Raw genomic sequence first — 17,477 nt, 5'->3', positions numbered from 1 at the left:
CAGGAAACCAGGGCTGTTTGGTCTCTGATGGTGTCAGCACCCAAGGACAGGATCAGATGATGTTTTGGCTGTGAGAACCCCCAGGAATATCAGAAGGTGATGCCAGATCTCTGGTGAGTGTTCTCTTTCCTTCTGGGTTGATCCTGCAGGTTGTACAGCTTTGTATGAGAAAGGCAGACTGCAGCATTTGCAGTCAGAAAGGAGCTTAGAAAGAAATGAGTGCATTAGCCTTATTAGTCTTCAACAGATTCAAACTTCTCTACTGCCTATTTGCCTGTGTGTTTCTCAGTAACATGTGGTTTGTGAACATACCAGCATTTAATGGGGCCTCAAATCAAGTATTCATTTGTCTGGGCAAGTAATGGTGGTGCCAAATTTGGCTCAACACTTATTATTTTATGCAATTTATGCTGAGGACTCCAAAACCTTTCCTAAGGGGATAAAACCAAAGCTGTAACACAAAAGAATTTCTGATGGAGGCTGAGCAGAACTTATGCATACACTTGGAAATCTTTGAAGTTTATTTAAACTACGCTATGTATGAAGACGGCTCGGAAAATAATGCCTCCTATTTTATTATGTTGGCCCACAACACCAGAGGCAGCTGTTGGTGGTATGGCAGTAGAGGCTGAACCTTCCCACCAATTTTCTGTTATATATATATATATATATATATATATATATTTTTTTTTTTCCCATAGGTTCTACATAAACCTCCCAGCTAGTCCACTCATTAGAGGCCACAGCAGGGTTTCATTTGGCTATAAAACAAAATATGATGCATAAACCAGTGGAAGGTTTGACCCCAAAGCAGACCTCTGTCAGCTTTGATTCTGTTGCCAAAGTTTGTAAATATTTTTCTCTAGCATAGGCCAAACAACAGTGGCAGTCCAGATCCTTGCTTGTCTGTGGTTCTGGCCAATATTCTTCTCTATTCCAGTCTGCTTATCCTGATGTGGGCTGGGCCTGAAGATACTTTTTGAACTCACAAAGAACAGCTTTGTTTTAAATTCCCTGGCAACTAGCCCTTGCTGTCACAAACCCTTCTTCTGGAGAACATCCTCTGTTTTAGGCAGACACCAATGATGGTTTGCCTACTGCAGCGGGATATGGGAGACTGCAGACAACTGCTGTACTTTGCCAGAGACATATGCAGTTCTGGCACAGAGGTTACTCAGTGACACATACATAGTAACATCAGCTCAGGTCCTAGCCATGGACACCTGTTGTGCTTATCTCAATAAACTAGACACTGCACACCTCTTGAAAAGAGTCTAAGGACTCAAGAGTACAGGTCTTATGAGGAGCAGCTGAGGGAACTGGGATTGTTCATTCTGGAGAAGAGAAGGCTCAGGGGAAATCTTATCACTCTCTACAACTACCTGAAAGAAGCCCAGGTTACAGTGATAGGACAAGTGAGAAATGGCCACAAGTTGTGCCAGGGGAGATTCAGGTTGGTTATTAGGAAAAAATTTCTTTTCCAAAAGAGTGGTGATGCACTGGAACAGACTGCCCAGGAGGTGGTGGAGTCACTGTCCCTGGAGGTGTTCAAGAACAGCGTAGATGTGGTGCTGAGTGACACGGTTTAGTGGGCATGGTGGTGGTGTGCTGATGGCTGGATTAAATTATCTTAGCGATCTTTTTCAATCTTAATGATTCTATGATAACCTAAAACAACAGCTAGGGCCCATCCAAGGCACAGCCTGGTTGGTGCAGGGTCAGGGACAGCATGAATCTTGTCGACCTAATTGCAAGAGCCCATCTTTAAGGGAGTTTGGAAGAGGGTTACTGAGATCACCCTCCAGAGCTGTGCTGGGTGTCTTTTCCAAGTGGGACGAGAAACACCCAAGGTAGCACAAAGCATTATTCTGGAAATATGAGAAGCTTTTAACTTGAAGCAGAAACCAACCTCTAATAAGTGAGAGGCAATAACCAGTACGGGTATAGGATCAAAATGCTCCCTACCAGATGACAAGGGTGATTTTAATGGACATTGCACTTCAGTTGAGTTCGATTTGCCAATTTTGTATATTACTGTGATACATTAAAAATATGTAATTGTCGTAAAGAGCTGCAGTGGTGCTTAGTTCAATTTTTACCTTGTGCACAGCCAAATGCAGAATAAAACAGAATATTAAAAATGTAGCTCAAGCGGGACTTTTTCCCTGAAACTGTCTGGTTTGAGCATGGCAGGCCTCGGCTTCGCATGGCCACAAGGTGCTCGCAGTGTGCTCGCAGCTGATCACATGGAGCGGTTTTGCAGAGCTGTGACAGGCTGCAAACCACAGAAGGAGAACACGGCGTGTGCCGGTGCTTCGACCTGCTGCCAACGGGGTTTGTCCGCGCAGCCTGTTCTCTGCGAGATGTTGACTAATGTGGGTACAGGTTTGCGAGACACGTAGTGAACTGGAATTACGAACCGCCTGGGACCAAAAGGGACTTTATCTGGTGCTCTTCCAGGGGATTGCAACTTCTGTAGGCTTCTGTAGGAGAACAGAGCGCAAACTTTCATTTGAAAGCGCCCCTTCCAGGCTGCGGACCGAGCCGGCGGCCCAGCGTCAGCGCCGTCACCCGGCCCCGGTCGCGGCCCCACCCCGGCCGGCCATTCCCACACGCCCGCCCCGACCTGCCGCGGCCGGCCCGGCGCACGGCGAGGCCCGTGCCCGAGACGGCCGGACGAGGGGACGGCCGCGGCGCGGTGAGTGCCTGCGCGGAGCCGGGGCTCGGGCCGTCAGCCCGTTGCTGAGGCGAGGCGGGGCCGGGCCGGCGCGTCGCCTAGCTGGGGCCGGGCCGGCGGAGGAGGTCGGGCCGCGCCGCGCAGCGCGCTATGATCGGCACCGTGCTCTGCTACGTGCTGCTGCCGGCGGTGCGGCTCCTCCGGGCCCTGCGAGGTAACCCGGCCCCGGGCGGGCGGCGGCGGCGGGGCCGGGAAGCGGCCGGGGGGGCGCGCGGGGCCCGGCTTTCCTTCCGCCGCGCTCCGGACGCGGCGGCGTTGCCTCCCGCAAGGCGCCGCCCTGGGGCCGGGCCGCGGGGGCCTCGGCGGCCTCCGCTCCCCGGGGAGGCCCTGCGGGTCCTTCCCGGCTCTGCCGCCCGGGTGCGGGGACGGCGCCCCGTGCTGCCCGGAGTCGCTCCCGGGGGTGGCGCGGCCCTTTCTGCTCGCTCGGCGCGACGCGCCGCGTGTGCGGCTCCGTGCGGTTGGGTTTGGAGGCAGGCGGTTTGGAGGCAGGTCCCGACCCTCGCTCCGAAATCGCGGATTTTGTTCCTGGAGGCGCTGAGCCGCCCTGCGGGGCCCGGGGAGACCAGGCCAGCTGTGAGGCCTGGTAGCCCTGAAGCACCTTCAGTTGGGTCTGTGCAGGTTTCACCTGGTTTCCCCGACCCAGCTGTGGCTTCGCAGGCCCTGGTGCTGTGCTCGTGTAGAGCCGTCCTGCCCGAACCGGTTCTCCCGTCTGTGGCAGCCATTGCTGCAGGCTGATCACAGCGACCGGCTGGCTGGCCCGACGTTCAGCTCTTGCCTTAGAAGCTTCTATGATAGCCGTGTCTGTAACGATGTGTGGAAGTAAAGTGCTGGTATTTGCGACAAACGTGAGCTTCGTTGCAAATGTACAGAGGGGGCTTGTGGGTCTCAGTGCTACATTTCTGACGCACGCAAAAAGCTTTGACACAGAAGATACCAGCAGAACGAGCCTATGGTTATTGCTGACCTTTGTGTGTTACTGCTATGGGTGACTGACTGTTGCAGGGCTACAGCAGGAAAAAGGGGATTTGTAGACAACAGAAATCCCTACTTAACAGCAGAGACTGGTATCTGTGTATGGCTTATAGCAAAAGATCAATACTGTCATCTCTGATGTCAATAGAAGTAGGAAGAGTTCTGTCATTTTCTGCTTTACATCACCAGTATTCAAAAGTGTTATGTGAACAGCAGATTATGTACACACACATATTTATCACAGATAGCGGTCACCAGGTGGCCATTAATTCTTATCAAGAGTTCTTCTGTGCATATATTCTCTTTAATAAGGCTATTAATTGCTCATATCTGTCCCCCTGCTTCTTTATTTTTCATCTCTAATTACAGAACAGTTTTTCTAGCACATTTGTTGCGACATTTAACCATTTTTAATCATCTTATCTGAATAGTACATTTTACCAAATGTCTGTAAAGAAACTTGTTCCAAGTCATCATCTTCAAAGCTTGGCTCCTTAACCCATGCACCCCATCAGTTAACTTGTACAGATGTGTAGTTGAGAACAGATGCAACTGCTGCAGCACCTTTCATCTTGGCTTGACTGGCTGTGGTGCTGCCTGAGCGAGAATTGCACTTACTTGAGTTGATAAAGCCATTGTTGTGCTGCACAGTTTCAGTGACTTTGACTAAAAGCTAGCTATGGACTGTGATCTAACATTAAGAGGCAGGGTAAGTTACTCAGATTGTAACTGTTTCTATTTGTTTGGGTTGCTACACTGAATGGTTATATACAACAGCAAATTCACTGGAGGAAAAAAAAGTGAATGGGAAAGCATATTCATCTGTTTTATGTTTGGCGTTTTTTTGGTTTTTTTAATGGCAGATGCTTTCTTTACCTGTCGAAAGAATGTGCTTCTGGCGAAGAGCACGTCCACCCAGATAGAAGGCATCTTTGCTGCAACCAGAGGAAAGTTGGTCCAAGAAGAGCAAGAAGCCCTGCTCCAGCAGTGGCTGGAGGAAGGAGCAGGGAGTTCATCAGCCAGTGAGAGTGCTCCAGTAGTGGGAAACGTATCAGCTGCATCCACCAGCACCTGGTTAGAAGGTTCAGAGCTATTGATGAGTAGCCTTAGCGACCTGAATTCAGCTCCAGAAGTCGTATGGTGTGCCAGTCAGCAGCTCACGGAGCTATGTGCCTTGACTTCTTCAGAACCGCAAGATCATGCAGAGACTAAACTGGAAAAATTACCAGCAGAGGAAACAGTGGCTGTAGTAGGCAGTGCACCTTGGGCAGCTCTGGTGCCACAAACAGATCACCAGATAGCTGGCTGTGCCACTATCAGTGTGGAAGGGCTGAATGAAGACCCAGCGGTGTTGGCGTGGAGTTTAGCAGGTGGCACAGAGATGGTGCCAACAGAGCCCCCTGCTTGGCCCGCTCAGGATGCCGTGCAATTTTGTCCTCTCCCAGCGGAAGTACCCTACCATGGTCAGTGTCAACAGCTCTGAATCTAATGTTAGGAATTTGTATTGTAGAGAACCTGGTTAGGTTTTTGTTTCTGGTTGAAGGGAGTAGATCTGGGCTTGCTGTATCAGGCCATACAGAACTGACAAGATCTGCTAGCGAAAGCTATGAAGTCAGGTTTTGCCTAGGACAAGTTGATCACAGCTAAAAGTGTCTGTGCTAGTGGGCTGTCTGAATATTGATACATTACTTCCCAGGAGTTGTGCCTGAGAAGTACAGAAAGCACCCAAAAGCTTGTTGAGTTTTTCTGTATGCTCAACTCTGGTCTTCTGTTATCTCATTCTCAGTGGCAACTAACCAAAGGAGTCCAAATAAAGCATCCGAAACCCAGAGTGGGTGAGAGGTAGGTTAGAGATTTAATTACCCGAGCTTAGGGAATGACATTGATATTCTGTGTCCCAGAGGAACAAAAAAATCTGGAGGGTACCCAGAATGGCTGTAATTTGGCTTTGTCTTTTTTTTCTTTTTTTTTTCCCCTTTTATTTATAGAGATTTTATGGAGAGACTGGGAGGATCTTTCTGTCCAGCCTTGTGAGCTAGAACTGGGCTCAAAAAAAAATCCTCTCTTTGAATTTCGTGTCATGTCTTACAACATCCTTGCCCAGGACCTGGTGGAACAGGGCCATGCTCTTTACGTACACTGTCATCCAGACATCCTGAACTGGGACTACCGCCTTCCAAATATTTTGCAGGAGATCCAACATTGGGATCCTGATGTGAGTATGACTTAAGCCTCTTACATGTTAGTATCACCAGAATTTGAATTTTTTGTTTGATCTAATTGCATTGTGGCAATTTTTTTTCCTTTTCTTTAAGGGTGAGGAAAGTAGTAGGAAGATGGTATCTACTTGGTAGCTGAATGCTGATTCCTCTGAGCCTATATGAGGCCTTGTGTGTACAATTTTTTGCTGCCTATCTTGTTTTGACTGTGTTTTTGATGCATTTAGCAATACTTAGGTAACAGAGGTTAACTTCATGAGCAGCAGAAGTGGAGGAAGAAGAGTAATGTATTTTGGGGGAAGGGCTAGGTTTATAAGGCAGTACAGGAGAGGAGGCTCGCATAAAAGAGGACATCACAACTTTCTCTGTGAGCCCTCTTTGCATGATGAAGGAATTTTTGCCTTGTCACTGATAAACTAATGTGACCCAGAAAGTTATCACTCTCTAGATGGGAATTACAGGACAGAGTTGCAATTGTGGCCTTTCTACTGCAGGGTTAGTATGCGAGTATACTTTTGCACTTTCTTCCTTCCCTAAAACAAGGTAACTGGCAAATACTGTTGGAGCGAGTGAGGTCTCTGACTTCCTTCCAGGTTCTGTGTCTGCAGGAGGTGCAAGAGAACCATTACAGGGAGCAGCTAGAACCGACGTTTGTGAAGATGGGTATGTCCTGCTTTTGTTTGTCTGTATGCCCAGCTCCTGGGCCTGGCTGAGCAGTGCTTCCCATTTAATGTGTTCAAAGCATTCAGTCTCAAAAGAACTCTTCTTCCTTTTTATTTGAGCTGCTGGCCTTACTTCTGAACTATTTGCCTGGACCTTTACCATTTCATTTGTAGCTGACTTTTCAATTTGAGAGAAAAGACATGATTATAAATTATGGATGGTGATTACTGAGACAGAATTGGGTATAATTCTGCACCCAGTTATTCTAACATACAGTTACAATGCTCTAGTAGTAACTGTATATAACTATGGTGTAACTGTATGGTAGAAAGCATTGCAGCTGAAGGAAGGAGGGTTGGAGTTCACGCTTCCCAAGCAGTGAGTCTTCTCTTATGTGCCCCAGCACTGCTTATTGCTAGAGGGAGCTGAGGCTTAGAGGAATGCTGATAGAGGATGTAAAATGCTATGTTACTAAGCAACCAGTGCTTTACAAGTAGAGTTGCTTACTGGCAGATGGTGGCTGATTTTTTTCTGTAGTTAGAGCCTAGACCTATTGTAGAAACCAAGCTGAAAATTAACACAATTGGAATGCATAGAGGTTGGAGAAATAATCCTTCTGGGCAGGCTACTGGATTGAATTGTGTTCTTCCAAATCATAGCGGGTACCTCTTCTACAAGTCTGCTATACTAACTTGCTGAACTCGAATGGAATGAGAGCTTGAGGAAGCAACCAGATTAGCTTTTTAATGGGTGATGATTTCTCTTCAGGCTTTGCTTGCTTCTATAAACGGAGGACTGGGAGAAAGACTGATGGCTGCGCAGTGTGCTATAAGCAAAGCAGATTCCAGCTAATCACCGTCAGCCCCATCGAGTATTTCCGGCCTGGCATAGATGTCCTCAATCGGGATAATGTGGGTTTGGTGCTTCTGCTGCAGCCCCTGCTCCCAGAGGGTCTTGATCTGAAGGCAGTCAGTCCTTTGTGCGTTGCCAACACACACTTGTTGTTCAATCCCCGGCGGGGAGATATTAAACTTGCCCAGATGGCCTTGCTCCTAGCAGAGATTGACAAGATTGCAAAAACTGCTGAAGGTCAGTACTATCCTGTCATCCTGTGTGGCGACCTGAACTCTGTACCTGACTCTCCGCTGTACAAATTCATCCGGAATGGTCAACTTTCCTACCAGGGAATGCCAGCCTGGAAGGTAGGTGCCAGGCAAAACTGGGATTGGGTGGCTCTTTACTGCATGCTGCTGGAGAAAAGCATGGCTGTATTCTTCCTCTTACAAGAAAGAGTCCCAGTATTAAACTTAATTATTCAGGACTCATCCCCAGTGCCTCCAGCAGTGCTGAGGAAAGAAGCAGATGAATGTGTGTGTGTGTTGCTTCCAACACTGCTTTTTTTGTTTCTTTTGAGCCAGACCAATTATAAGTTACTTCATTTCACATCCTGGTTTTCCCTTGCTGTGGGATTTTTGTTGCTGGGTGACTGGAAGTGTAGGGGAGCACAAATCCACCAAGGCAACCTGAAATTTTTGTAGGTGTTTGATGTGAAACCAGTTTTGCCCATGAAATGGTTACCTATGCTGAACTCTTCAAGTGGCTACCTGTTAATTTATATCCATGCTTAGATATGTCTTTGGCTTTCATGCAAAATTATCAATTCAATAACACATGTCCACAAAGTATGTTCTATATGGTGACTTCTAGTTAACTGAATCCATGCCCCACTGTGCTGCCTCTGTGAGGGCACTTTCCTCTTTTGCTCTTGATGAGTGTGTATATATACATTGTCTATAGCTTGCAGAAGTTCTGCTGTGTGTTGCTGATGTTTGCCTCTCCTGATTCTTGCCTCCTTGCAGGTGTCTGGTCAGGAAGACCTCTCCCAACAGCTGCATTCTCGGAAACTGCTGTCCCCGCTGTGGCCAAGCTCACTGGGTGTAACAGACAACTGCCAATATGTTACTGTGTGCCAGCCAAAGAAACAGGGTGAGCTCTGGTGTGTGCTGAGTATATGAGCTTGCTATGGATTGAGAGTCTGTGGGCCTTGCTGTCTCCCAGAGTAGCCAATGCATGTGTTATATGAGGCAGTCAGCAACAAATTCTATTCTTCTGTGCTTTTCCTTGGTATTTGAATTAAATTTAGTTTTTCTGGAGTCCGTCACTGTAGCCCAGTATCTGCAATTGTATTTCTCTAGCCTATAGCTGAGAATTCCAAGTAACCATTGCTCCACATATCTTTTACATTCTCAGGCTTGAGCTTTTGTGCGGTTGTAACTGATGTTCAGCATCCATAGCTTTCAACTGCAGGTGTTTGTAAGAGCAATTTTGGGTAGTGATTGCATGCCAGTATTAGAAAATGCCAAGAGTCCACTTAAGAACAGTAATTGTTCTCTAAAGTGGATTCTAAAAAAGGAGGCCACACTAAGTAGTTTTTGTTGGAAGTCTGAATATAAAATTTGTATTCAACCTGACTTGCAGAACTGTTCTTTCTTTTTAGGCAGACTTGAGTTTCCTTGAGTTGCGAGCTTGCTGATCTGCTTAAAAATCCCTTGAACTTACAGTGCTTCAGAGGGAACATTCTTAATTTGTCTCATCAAGGTGCTGACCATGATGGATGCATTGGCTAAAGGAATAGAACAGAGTATAGTTACTGCTATGTTTAGGTTATTAAGTGATTCCTGTTCACATGGTGTAAGGGTGTGCTTGGTATGAAACTTGCTGTAAATGTGACTTTGCTGCAGATATTTTATTTTCTTAAATTGTATTTCTGTCTGCAGGCAGACGTAAGTACAGTCGAGACTTCCTGCTCCAGTTCCACTTTTGTGATGTTGCCTGTGAACGACCACCAGAGCTGGTCTTCTTGGAAGGTGTGACAGATGCTAAACCAGGTATTAATGGGGTAGTTTTTCAGCTCACAACTCTCCTAGCTGTATAGTGATGAAAAACTGTTGGAGGTAACACCTGGTACAAAAAGGGGAAGACAGGAAAATAGCATTCTGTGGCTGTATGATTATTAATTGACTCCATGAGAGGTTAGAGTATAGTCTTACTGCAGCACTGACAGTGTTTCTTGAGGTACCCTGGGTTTCAGACTCCTCTGGAGGCTGCATCTATGTACATCTGTCTGGAATCTCTCTACTCCTTTGCAGACCCCCCTCCATACTGGCCCAAGAACACTGCTCCAGTGAATGACCCTGATCTCCAGATGCTCATCCCAAGGTAATTTGATGCACCTTCTGTGGCCCCAGTGTTTCACTTTCTGCAGGACTGAAAATCTGTTTGAAGTAAAGACTGAAATAATTGTGAGGGTCCACTCAGATCCCAGCAACTAGGTGATATTCTGGTACCATTGGGTTGATGAGCTCAAGAATGAAAGGAGTAGACAGGACTGGGTATTGGATATGAGGTATGCTCATGTCTGCTTTGTGCAGGAGGAGTAAACAATTCCGACTGTCTTTCTGTGTACGTGTTTGCAAACTCAGAGATAGTTTGGAGACTTGTATCAGTAAGGGAACTTCCAACTTTACCCATGACATCAGCATGGGAACTTCCAACTTCATCTGTACTGCAGCACTGAACACTGCATCATCCTGTTTCCTTTCTTGGTAAATTCTGGCTGTTCACTTGCAGGTCTGCAGGTGTTATCCAGCATGGCCTCAACCTGACCTCTGTCTACAGCCATTTCCTGCCACAGAGGGGTCGCCTGGAGGTCACAACCATGCCCATGGGGCTTGGTGCCACTGTTGATTATATCTTCTACTCAGCAGAGCCTGTGATGAATGGAAACAGAGGGGGTGAGTGTGCCAGTGCATGGGTTGTCCCTGTGGTGTTGGAAAGAGCTGTGAGGTGTAACATAGTTCAGCTCTATGCTGGACAGAGCATTTTGTTAATCTGGGGTAGATCTACAGGGTGTAACTTCGACTGATGTGCAAAGTAGAAGCAACATGTGCTCATATATCTTGAGAAGACAGTGTTTGTCTTCCTTGTGGAAAAACTGAAGCTGATCAGGTAAGATTCATGTAGACTTCCGAGAAAGCCAGAGCAGAATACATTCTTCTTCCTTTGTTTAATTATTTGTGCTCCTGCTAATAAGCAGTGCTGAGTCCAAGTCCTTAGTTCAAGCCTTGGACTTCAGATCTGACTGAGATCTCCTTTGAAGGAGGTGACTCTTGTTAAAATGACAGCACATCTCTACTACCTGGAATAGGAGTTAGGCTGATGGAAGACTGCATGTAAATGCATCCAGGAATTGCCTTGGAACTGGTTTTGGATCATGTCAGGATCAGTCCTGGGGAGGAGGTTAGAAACAAAGAGAATTCATTCCTGCTCAATGGGGAATTTGAAACTATCTTCAGGACTTATGGGAAGTTCCTTTCATTCCACTGTAAACAACTACCTTGTGAATTTAGCATATACTGGATTTTTTGTGCCTGCAAGCATATGAAACCATTAAACTGCAGCATTATAGGATGCTCACTGCTTTCATATCCAGGCTCAAAAGTGCATTCAGTGTTTGTGCAGGTTGTCTTTCTTCATCAAGGAAAGGATTGGAAACCACTGACAAGCATCCTTGTGCAAGTCTGTAGAGATAATCTGCAGCATCATTCTACAGCTGCTGTTTCCCTCCACTTTATCAGGTCGCAGGCTGTACCGAGATGGAGTCCTAAAGCTGCTTGGCCGCCTTTCTCTTCTCTCTGAAGACATCCTGTTGCTGGCAAATGGCTTACCAAATCCGTTTTGTTCATCTGATCATCTGTGCCTGCTGGCTAGTTTTGGCTTGGAGATCTCCAGCCTCGGAGAGGGTTAGTGTTGGTTCCCCTTTGCCTAAAGAAAATATATTCTGAATATAGCTGTTTGAGACTCTGGATTTACAACCAGCTTGCAAGAAAACTCTTTTATTTGACATACCCGAATAGTCCCTTTCTGCTCTCACGCCCTCACAAAAATAGGGATGAGTCAGTTGGAGCCCTGTCTGTTGGTATTTTGTGGGTCTCTGCAAATCTGTGTTTCTGCACAGTTGTGTTCAGGCATTATCATCTCCTAAAGGGATCCTTGTTCCACAGCTTAATTTAGCAGATATTTTAGTGCTGCAGGAACCAACCTTGCTCCCATGTTTGTCCCTTGGTAAGGTCTTAAAGGACCTGGGAAATACAGATGGATTACTGTCTGCTTCTGGCTACCAAAGAGCAGGGCATATGTACACCAATATTCTTTCACACCAAAACAATGTTTCTTTTAATTTCTGAATGATAGTTTATGAAGCATGGTCTTTAGGAATGTGCTGCTTTTGAGAGTGGATCTGATAACTGCTTAGAAATAGGTTTTTCTTAATAATGGTAAGGGCTGTATTGCTGGCAGAAGAGCTTGTATAGTTGATTGGTTTCAATAAGATCATCCCAGTGAATATCAGGTGAAGAAAATTGTCGGGTTAGGCATGACAACTCCAGAGGCAGTATCTCTGGAGGCTCTCAAAAGAGAGATAAAAATTGAAAATGTGTTAGTGGAAGCAGAAACATCAAATGAGACAGTTGAAGGTAGTGTAAATGCCTCTACCCTTCCTCTGTGTCTTCTCAATTCCGTTTTACCTCTCAGGGGACAGAGAGCCGACTGGTAGCAGCCTGCTGGGCCAGGCTATGGGCTTTCTGGAGCTAGCCATGCTTAGGTAGGTAGGACCCATTGGACTGGCTCTTGTCTCTGAACAGATGCGGGGAGGGAGGGAGAGGCTGTTTTCTTGGAGGCAGGATTGTCAGTCTGTTGGTGTCATCTTAGTGTAGTTTTCTCAGCTTGTACAGTACAAAAAAACCCAACACTGTACCTGGTCCTGAGGCAGATTACCTTGTTTAGGCTGATTTATGGTGCTCAGTTTTGCTATGAGAGAGGAAAGCAATATGGGACAAACATTTCTAACCTTCTGTTCACAAATGAGGCACAGAAGTCTTGTCCTGCCTCAGGATTTTTGAGAGGGTATGAAAAGACTTGAAATATCATTTGCTCTTTCTGTGTTATACTGGGGGATTTTCGTATTTTAAATGTTACTTTCTTTATTGAAAAATAAATTTTTTCTAATTTAATGAAAAATGCAAAGTAACTGCAACACCTTGTGCTTCTGGCAGCTGAACCCTTAGAGGAGTTGCTCAGCAAGGCTTTGCTAGCTAGGATGTGAAAGAGGAGAATGTGGATTAGCTATGCAAAATAGAAGTAGTGAAGGATAAAGGGCAGGGGTAAGTGTGTCTAGCTGTTGTCTCCCATCATATCCTCACATCCCAGAGGTCTGTTTGGCATCAGAGTTTATCTTGCAGAATGGTTTCAGGAACCATCCCCCTCTTTCCAAGAAAGCAAATACCGTTGATCCTTTACAGCTTATTTCTGTGAACTGTACTAAAGACATGGGCCACGCACTCTGTTCTGTTCCCATAGAATTCTTAAGAACTGTGCATCCCCTTCTTGCCCCTGCTGCGTGATTTGTATTTGCCTGGTGATGTGTGGATAGCTTTTGCTACCCCAGCTTGGATACTACGTGTAAGAGTCTGCATAAGTGAACAGGAATCTGGAGGTAAACAAGTCTGCAGCTTTGTTCACCCAGAATTTCAGTTAATGGTTCTGCTATGGTGCTGGTGTTTGTAATTGGTGAGGGATGCTGAGCTGTGTATTTCTGTGGATGTTTTTTCTGAGGGTTGCTTTAATTTCTTCAAGTACTCTAACTCTGATTTTATAATTGGTTTTATTTGTGCAGGGGGGAAAGAAGACAGAAATCTGTGCAACTGAGAGCTTTATTTTTCTGCCAGGCTGCTTGTAGGTTGCCAGATAGCAGTGTGGTTGCAGATAACTCCCACCAGCTGTTAACCTTGTAAAGGAAAACTTGAGACATTGAATGTTTAAAAACAACTGACCAAAAGCAAAACAGAAAACACTGTGACAGGTAGGGCTGTCGCTTAACACTGTGACTGTTTGCTTTGGTCATAACTGCTGGCCCAGTCTGATGGCCTGTTAGTGATGGGGGTGTGTGTGTGTGTGTGTGTGTGTCAGTCAAAGTCCTCCTCTGCTGCTTTCCACTCAGACCCACGAGCTGTGCATGGTTCCCTGTCAGGTGAGCTGGTTGCCCAAGCACCTTGACACTTCTGTGATGTAGCTGAGCGTCAACATCACAAATACTTCTGTTTCATTCAAACCAAAGACTTGACTTTTCTTTTGGGTAACTTGCATGGACACATCTCTCAGGGAGGTTTTAAGTTCCAGCTGTTTTGCTGGAAAATCGATTTCACAGGTCGGTCTAACACTTTGTTTTTCAGTATATGTGAAATTGTATGGTATGGACTTGGAATACTTAATTTACTAAACACTCTGGATATGGAGTCAAGTGCTTAGAAACCCTGGGACGATGCCCACAAATCTTCTCCTGCTTCTCTCTGAAGGTTTGAAGGCTACCCGCGTCCTGCAGCTCGCAAAGCCTTGGCTCACACATTTTCTTGGGCATTCATAGATTAAACTGTTTCAGAAATACAGCTCTAATAGTTGATCGTTGTGGTTGTTTTGATCACTGTTCCTAAAGCTCTGGTGTAGACTCCTATAGACTTGACCTGTTTCAGGAAAGAAAAACTCCTGTTCTAGAGCAATTCAAAGTTAACATCAAATGGATCTGAATGCCTCTTGATGTTTGAAGCTGTAGGCAAAGTTTGTAGATGGGATAGATAGAAATAATCCCTGCCACTAACACAGCAACTATTATATAGTTGTAGGGGAAAACAATGCATTCTCTGATGCTTTGAGAATATCACATAGTGATATAATAAAGGACTGTGGTAATCAGCAACTTGTGAAGGGAAGCAGAATTAAGATTCCAGATGTAGCTCTTAACACTGTTTCTTGACTGAAGCATGTAACTAGTTGTCATTTACATAGTTTTCTATACGGAGAAGCCTGTAAATGGTTATGAAAATGGAACAGGAATATCTGCAATAGCCAGAAGAAGGAAGTGAACTACCTATGTCATTTTTGTGGTAGTGGTGTAGAGCTCAGGGAGGTTGGTACTTATGGAAAGGGGTGCCAGAGATCACTGGCAGCGTGTGTAAATATCCTGTTATTTCTTAAAGTGCAGGATCATGTAGCTGTAGAGGCAGGCACAGATTTAACAACAGCTTAGACTGCACTACAGCTGCTAGGCCTTATTTAATTATGTCATTTAGATAAAAATTGGACTGACTTCTCTTTCTTGGTCTTAAGTTTATCACTTTAGGAAGATGCGCTTTGTGATCAGTTCTTCCAAAATATATAGGATAGGAGAGGTAAATAGTATAATTTCTCTAATTTCTGTCTTTTTGTCAGAAAATGAACCTTGGCTCCTGCTTGAGGTCTTCTTTTTCTGTGTCTTTTTCTTATGAGGTATCTTTCCAACAGCTGTTTTCCCATGACATTGGATGTAAGATCCAATTATCTTTGAAAGTTACTGATGTTTATTTTTCTTCAGCTGTATTTTTTTCCCTTACAAGCTATGGGAGAATTATTTTGGACTAAGTTATATTGAATACTCAGTATTTTAATAGTGTCAAGCTGTAAGTGGTTTCCTCACCCTTTATATGAAGAGTTTAGTGGAAGGAGTGGGAGCTCTGAAGCCAACACTTAGATGGGAGTAACTCTTGTTCTAAAAACAAAAAAATTCAAGATTTACTGTTAGTGCCCTGTATGCACCCTTCTTTGTAAGGCACGGAAAAACATGGCCTTCATTCCTTTCCTTTAAAGTGTCTTTTAGAGGACCTCAGAAAATTTGAGCATCTTGGAGATCAAGGCATGCTTTGTGCTCCTACTGATTTTGAGTTTTGTTCTTAGCACCTTGCAGATCAGGGCTCTGCTAGAGTGCAATTTTTCCTCCCAGTTTTTACCACCTTACTAATGAATGTTTGCTGTATGTACTGTTAGGACTTTGCAGACAGCCAGCATTCATCCAAATACTGGCACTTTCATTAGGCTTCCTATTGTGCAAGTTAATTGAATTGCTGTGCGTACCTGACTGTAGCTGCCTGGGTTGTAGTGTTTTTCATTGCTCTGTCACTGAGATGCAAAAGGTGGATGCTCGCTGCCATTGACAGTACTGCACGATGTATCAAAGTCTGATCGTGAGTTTCTGTAGAGAACTCACCTGCTATAACAGTAACAGACACCTGACTGACCAGCTGGCATTTTTCAAGTTCCTTGCTTTTGTCAGTTGCACGAGCTTGGCTTCTGCTAGCATCAGCTTTCTGCCGCTTTCCACTGAAAATATCTTTCTAGTCTTGAAGGTCTTTTCTCTTTTATTTGTTTACTTCATATCTAGCCTGCACATTCCTGTGCTCTAAGGGAATAGGAATGCTGTATATTGGAGCTGGAAATTTTTTCCTAACTGTGGTTAGACAAACACAGCAACTTTCAAGGTGCTGAGGTGGCAATGAGCAAAAAACTGAACTAGAAGTTGGCATGCACTAGAACAAAAGATGCATTTGTTCCATCCAGTCTTTCCTTTTACACACAAAAAAGACTTAGCATGAAGCCTTGTCGTTTTGGTTGTTTTTTTTTTTTTTTAAGTCTGCATTGATAGTCTGCTGCTTTCTCCAGCAGTCTTAATTTTATTCACTTACTGACCACTTTCAGCAACTGCTCCTGAACTGGGAATTGAATGCAGCCCACCACCACCACAAAAACAAACAAACAAAACAAAACCAACCAACCAACAAACAAAAAACAAAAAAAAAAAACACCAATGTCAACAGTTTATTGGAATTAAGATGAAAGTCACTGGCAAAATGGCCAGTGCTTTTTGGTGGTGGTGTTTTATTATTTTTAATTAGTGCTTTTAGCTGCTTTTCCCAACGAAGGTTTTTCACTGATGTCCAAGTAGTATAATCTCTAATTTGAAAACCTAGAATTACAGGAACTAAGATAATAATCTTATCAGGGGATACCCTGATAAAAGAGTTAGCAGCAAGTGTCAAAAGCATCTCAAGTAGAGGTTTATAGAAGTTGCAGTGCTTAATTAATTTTTGCTATTATTAAATGCCTAAAGATCAATAACAGAGCATGGAGCAAGAACCTTTCTGCTGCTGCTGAAGTCTGTCATCTTCTGGGCACAGACACAGACCATAAAGTCTTATGATGTGCTTACTTTCTCTTGTCTGTTCACACCACCTATGAGGTACTATGCAATTACTTCCCCTTGAGACAGAAATTGTTTGTATAATTAACTTAGCTGAGAAAGACTACTGTACGTGCCATGCTTTGGAGTGACAGGGTAGGGGATGTTTATTGCTTTCTTCTGCAGTTGCATATACTGTAAGCTTACTTGCCTACATCTTTATTACTCATTTCCCCCGAGAAGGGGTATGATACGCCTGAAAGATGATAGCCTGAATAAAGTTGGATCCCACTTGCTGGGGAAATGTACTGAATGTTGCAGCTGACTGTCCTTTATTAACCCAGAATTTGTCTGAGAAGCCCTGGTGAGGTCATTAGTCTGGAAGGCCTCTGAACTACAGTGCTTAAACAGAATTGCTTTTCTGGCCAGGAAGGGAAGCTTGATCATATGTTGAAGAGTAAAATAGAGCAAGCAGAGGCTTGTGTTAACTCTTAGAATATTGACTCAAGTCTAAAATTTCTCCTGCCTCATCCACTAACTTTATTTGTGCAGCTTTGCAGATGGCAGCTTAGAAGAAAAATACGAGTTTAAGCCTTTGCCACACAGCCATAGAAAAACTTCTTACTGTCTGGCAGCTGCCTTTGTGTACAAACATACTTACCCTTCAGATGCTTGATGAAGAGTGAAGGTCCTTCTATGTCTTTTTTCCATGATATTGCAAAAGTGTAGGATATCTATACATAATTTGTCTGATACCATCACTCAATGTTGTGGTTTTGACTTC

The 17,477-nt window shown here is 44.7% G+C and overlaps 1 protein-coding gene across 5 annotated transcripts; it reads left to right on the top strand.

The window, feature by feature from the left end:
• The first annotated feature begins 3 nt into the window (after positions 1-3).
• Positions 4-17,444, top strand: ANGEL1 (angel homolog 1). Of its 5 annotated transcripts, none has more exons than XM_090141427.1 (10): positions 4-113; positions 4,573-5,172; positions 5,698-5,924; positions 6,522-6,591; positions 7,360-7,793; positions 8,451-8,577; positions 9,369-9,479; positions 9,741-9,810; positions 10,222-10,385; positions 11,229-17,444. In XM_090141427.1, exons 2-10 carry the CDS (start codon positions 4,806-4,808, stop codon positions 11,396-11,398), a joined length of 1,740 nt encoding a protein of 579 aa, XP_089997553.1. In that variant the 5' UTR covers positions 4-113; positions 4,573-4,805; the 3' UTR covers positions 11,399-17,444. The 5 variants fall into 5 exon arrangements, with proteins under 5 accessions (XP_089997553.1, XP_031449029.1, XP_031449028.1 ...); XM_031593169.2 differs by lacking the exon at positions 4-113 and adding an exon at positions 2,565-2,698; XM_031593168.2 differs by lacking the exon at positions 4-113 and adding an exon at positions 2,741-2,891.
• The last annotated feature ends 33 nt before the right edge of the window (positions 17,445-17,477 follow it).

This window comes from Phasianus colchicus, chromosome 5 (assembly GCF_987193195.1).
Source record: "Phasianus colchicus chromosome 5, bPhaCol1.hap1.1, whole genome shotgun sequence".
NCBI lineage: Eukaryota > Metazoa > Chordata > Aves > Galliformes > Phasianidae > Phasianus > Phasianus colchicus.
Note: the sequence above shows the minus strand (reverse complement) of the source record. Positions and strands in the feature narration are given on the sequence as shown.

Bases quoted from the DNA above. Each gene is read 5' to 3' on its own strand.
- ANGEL1 (XM_031593168.2), top strand. From the start codon at position 2,828: ATGATCGGCACCGTGCTCTGCTACGTGCTGCTGCCGGCGGTGCGGCTC. The intron at 2,892-4,572 runs GTAACCCGGCCC...TTTTAATGGCAG, and splicing joins GCTCCTCCGGGCCCTGCGAG to ATGCTTTCTTTACCTGTCGA. The intron at 5,925-6,521 runs GTGAGTATGACT...ACTTCCTTCCAG, and splicing joins TCCAACATTGGGATCCTGAT to GTTCTGTGTCTGCAGGAGGT.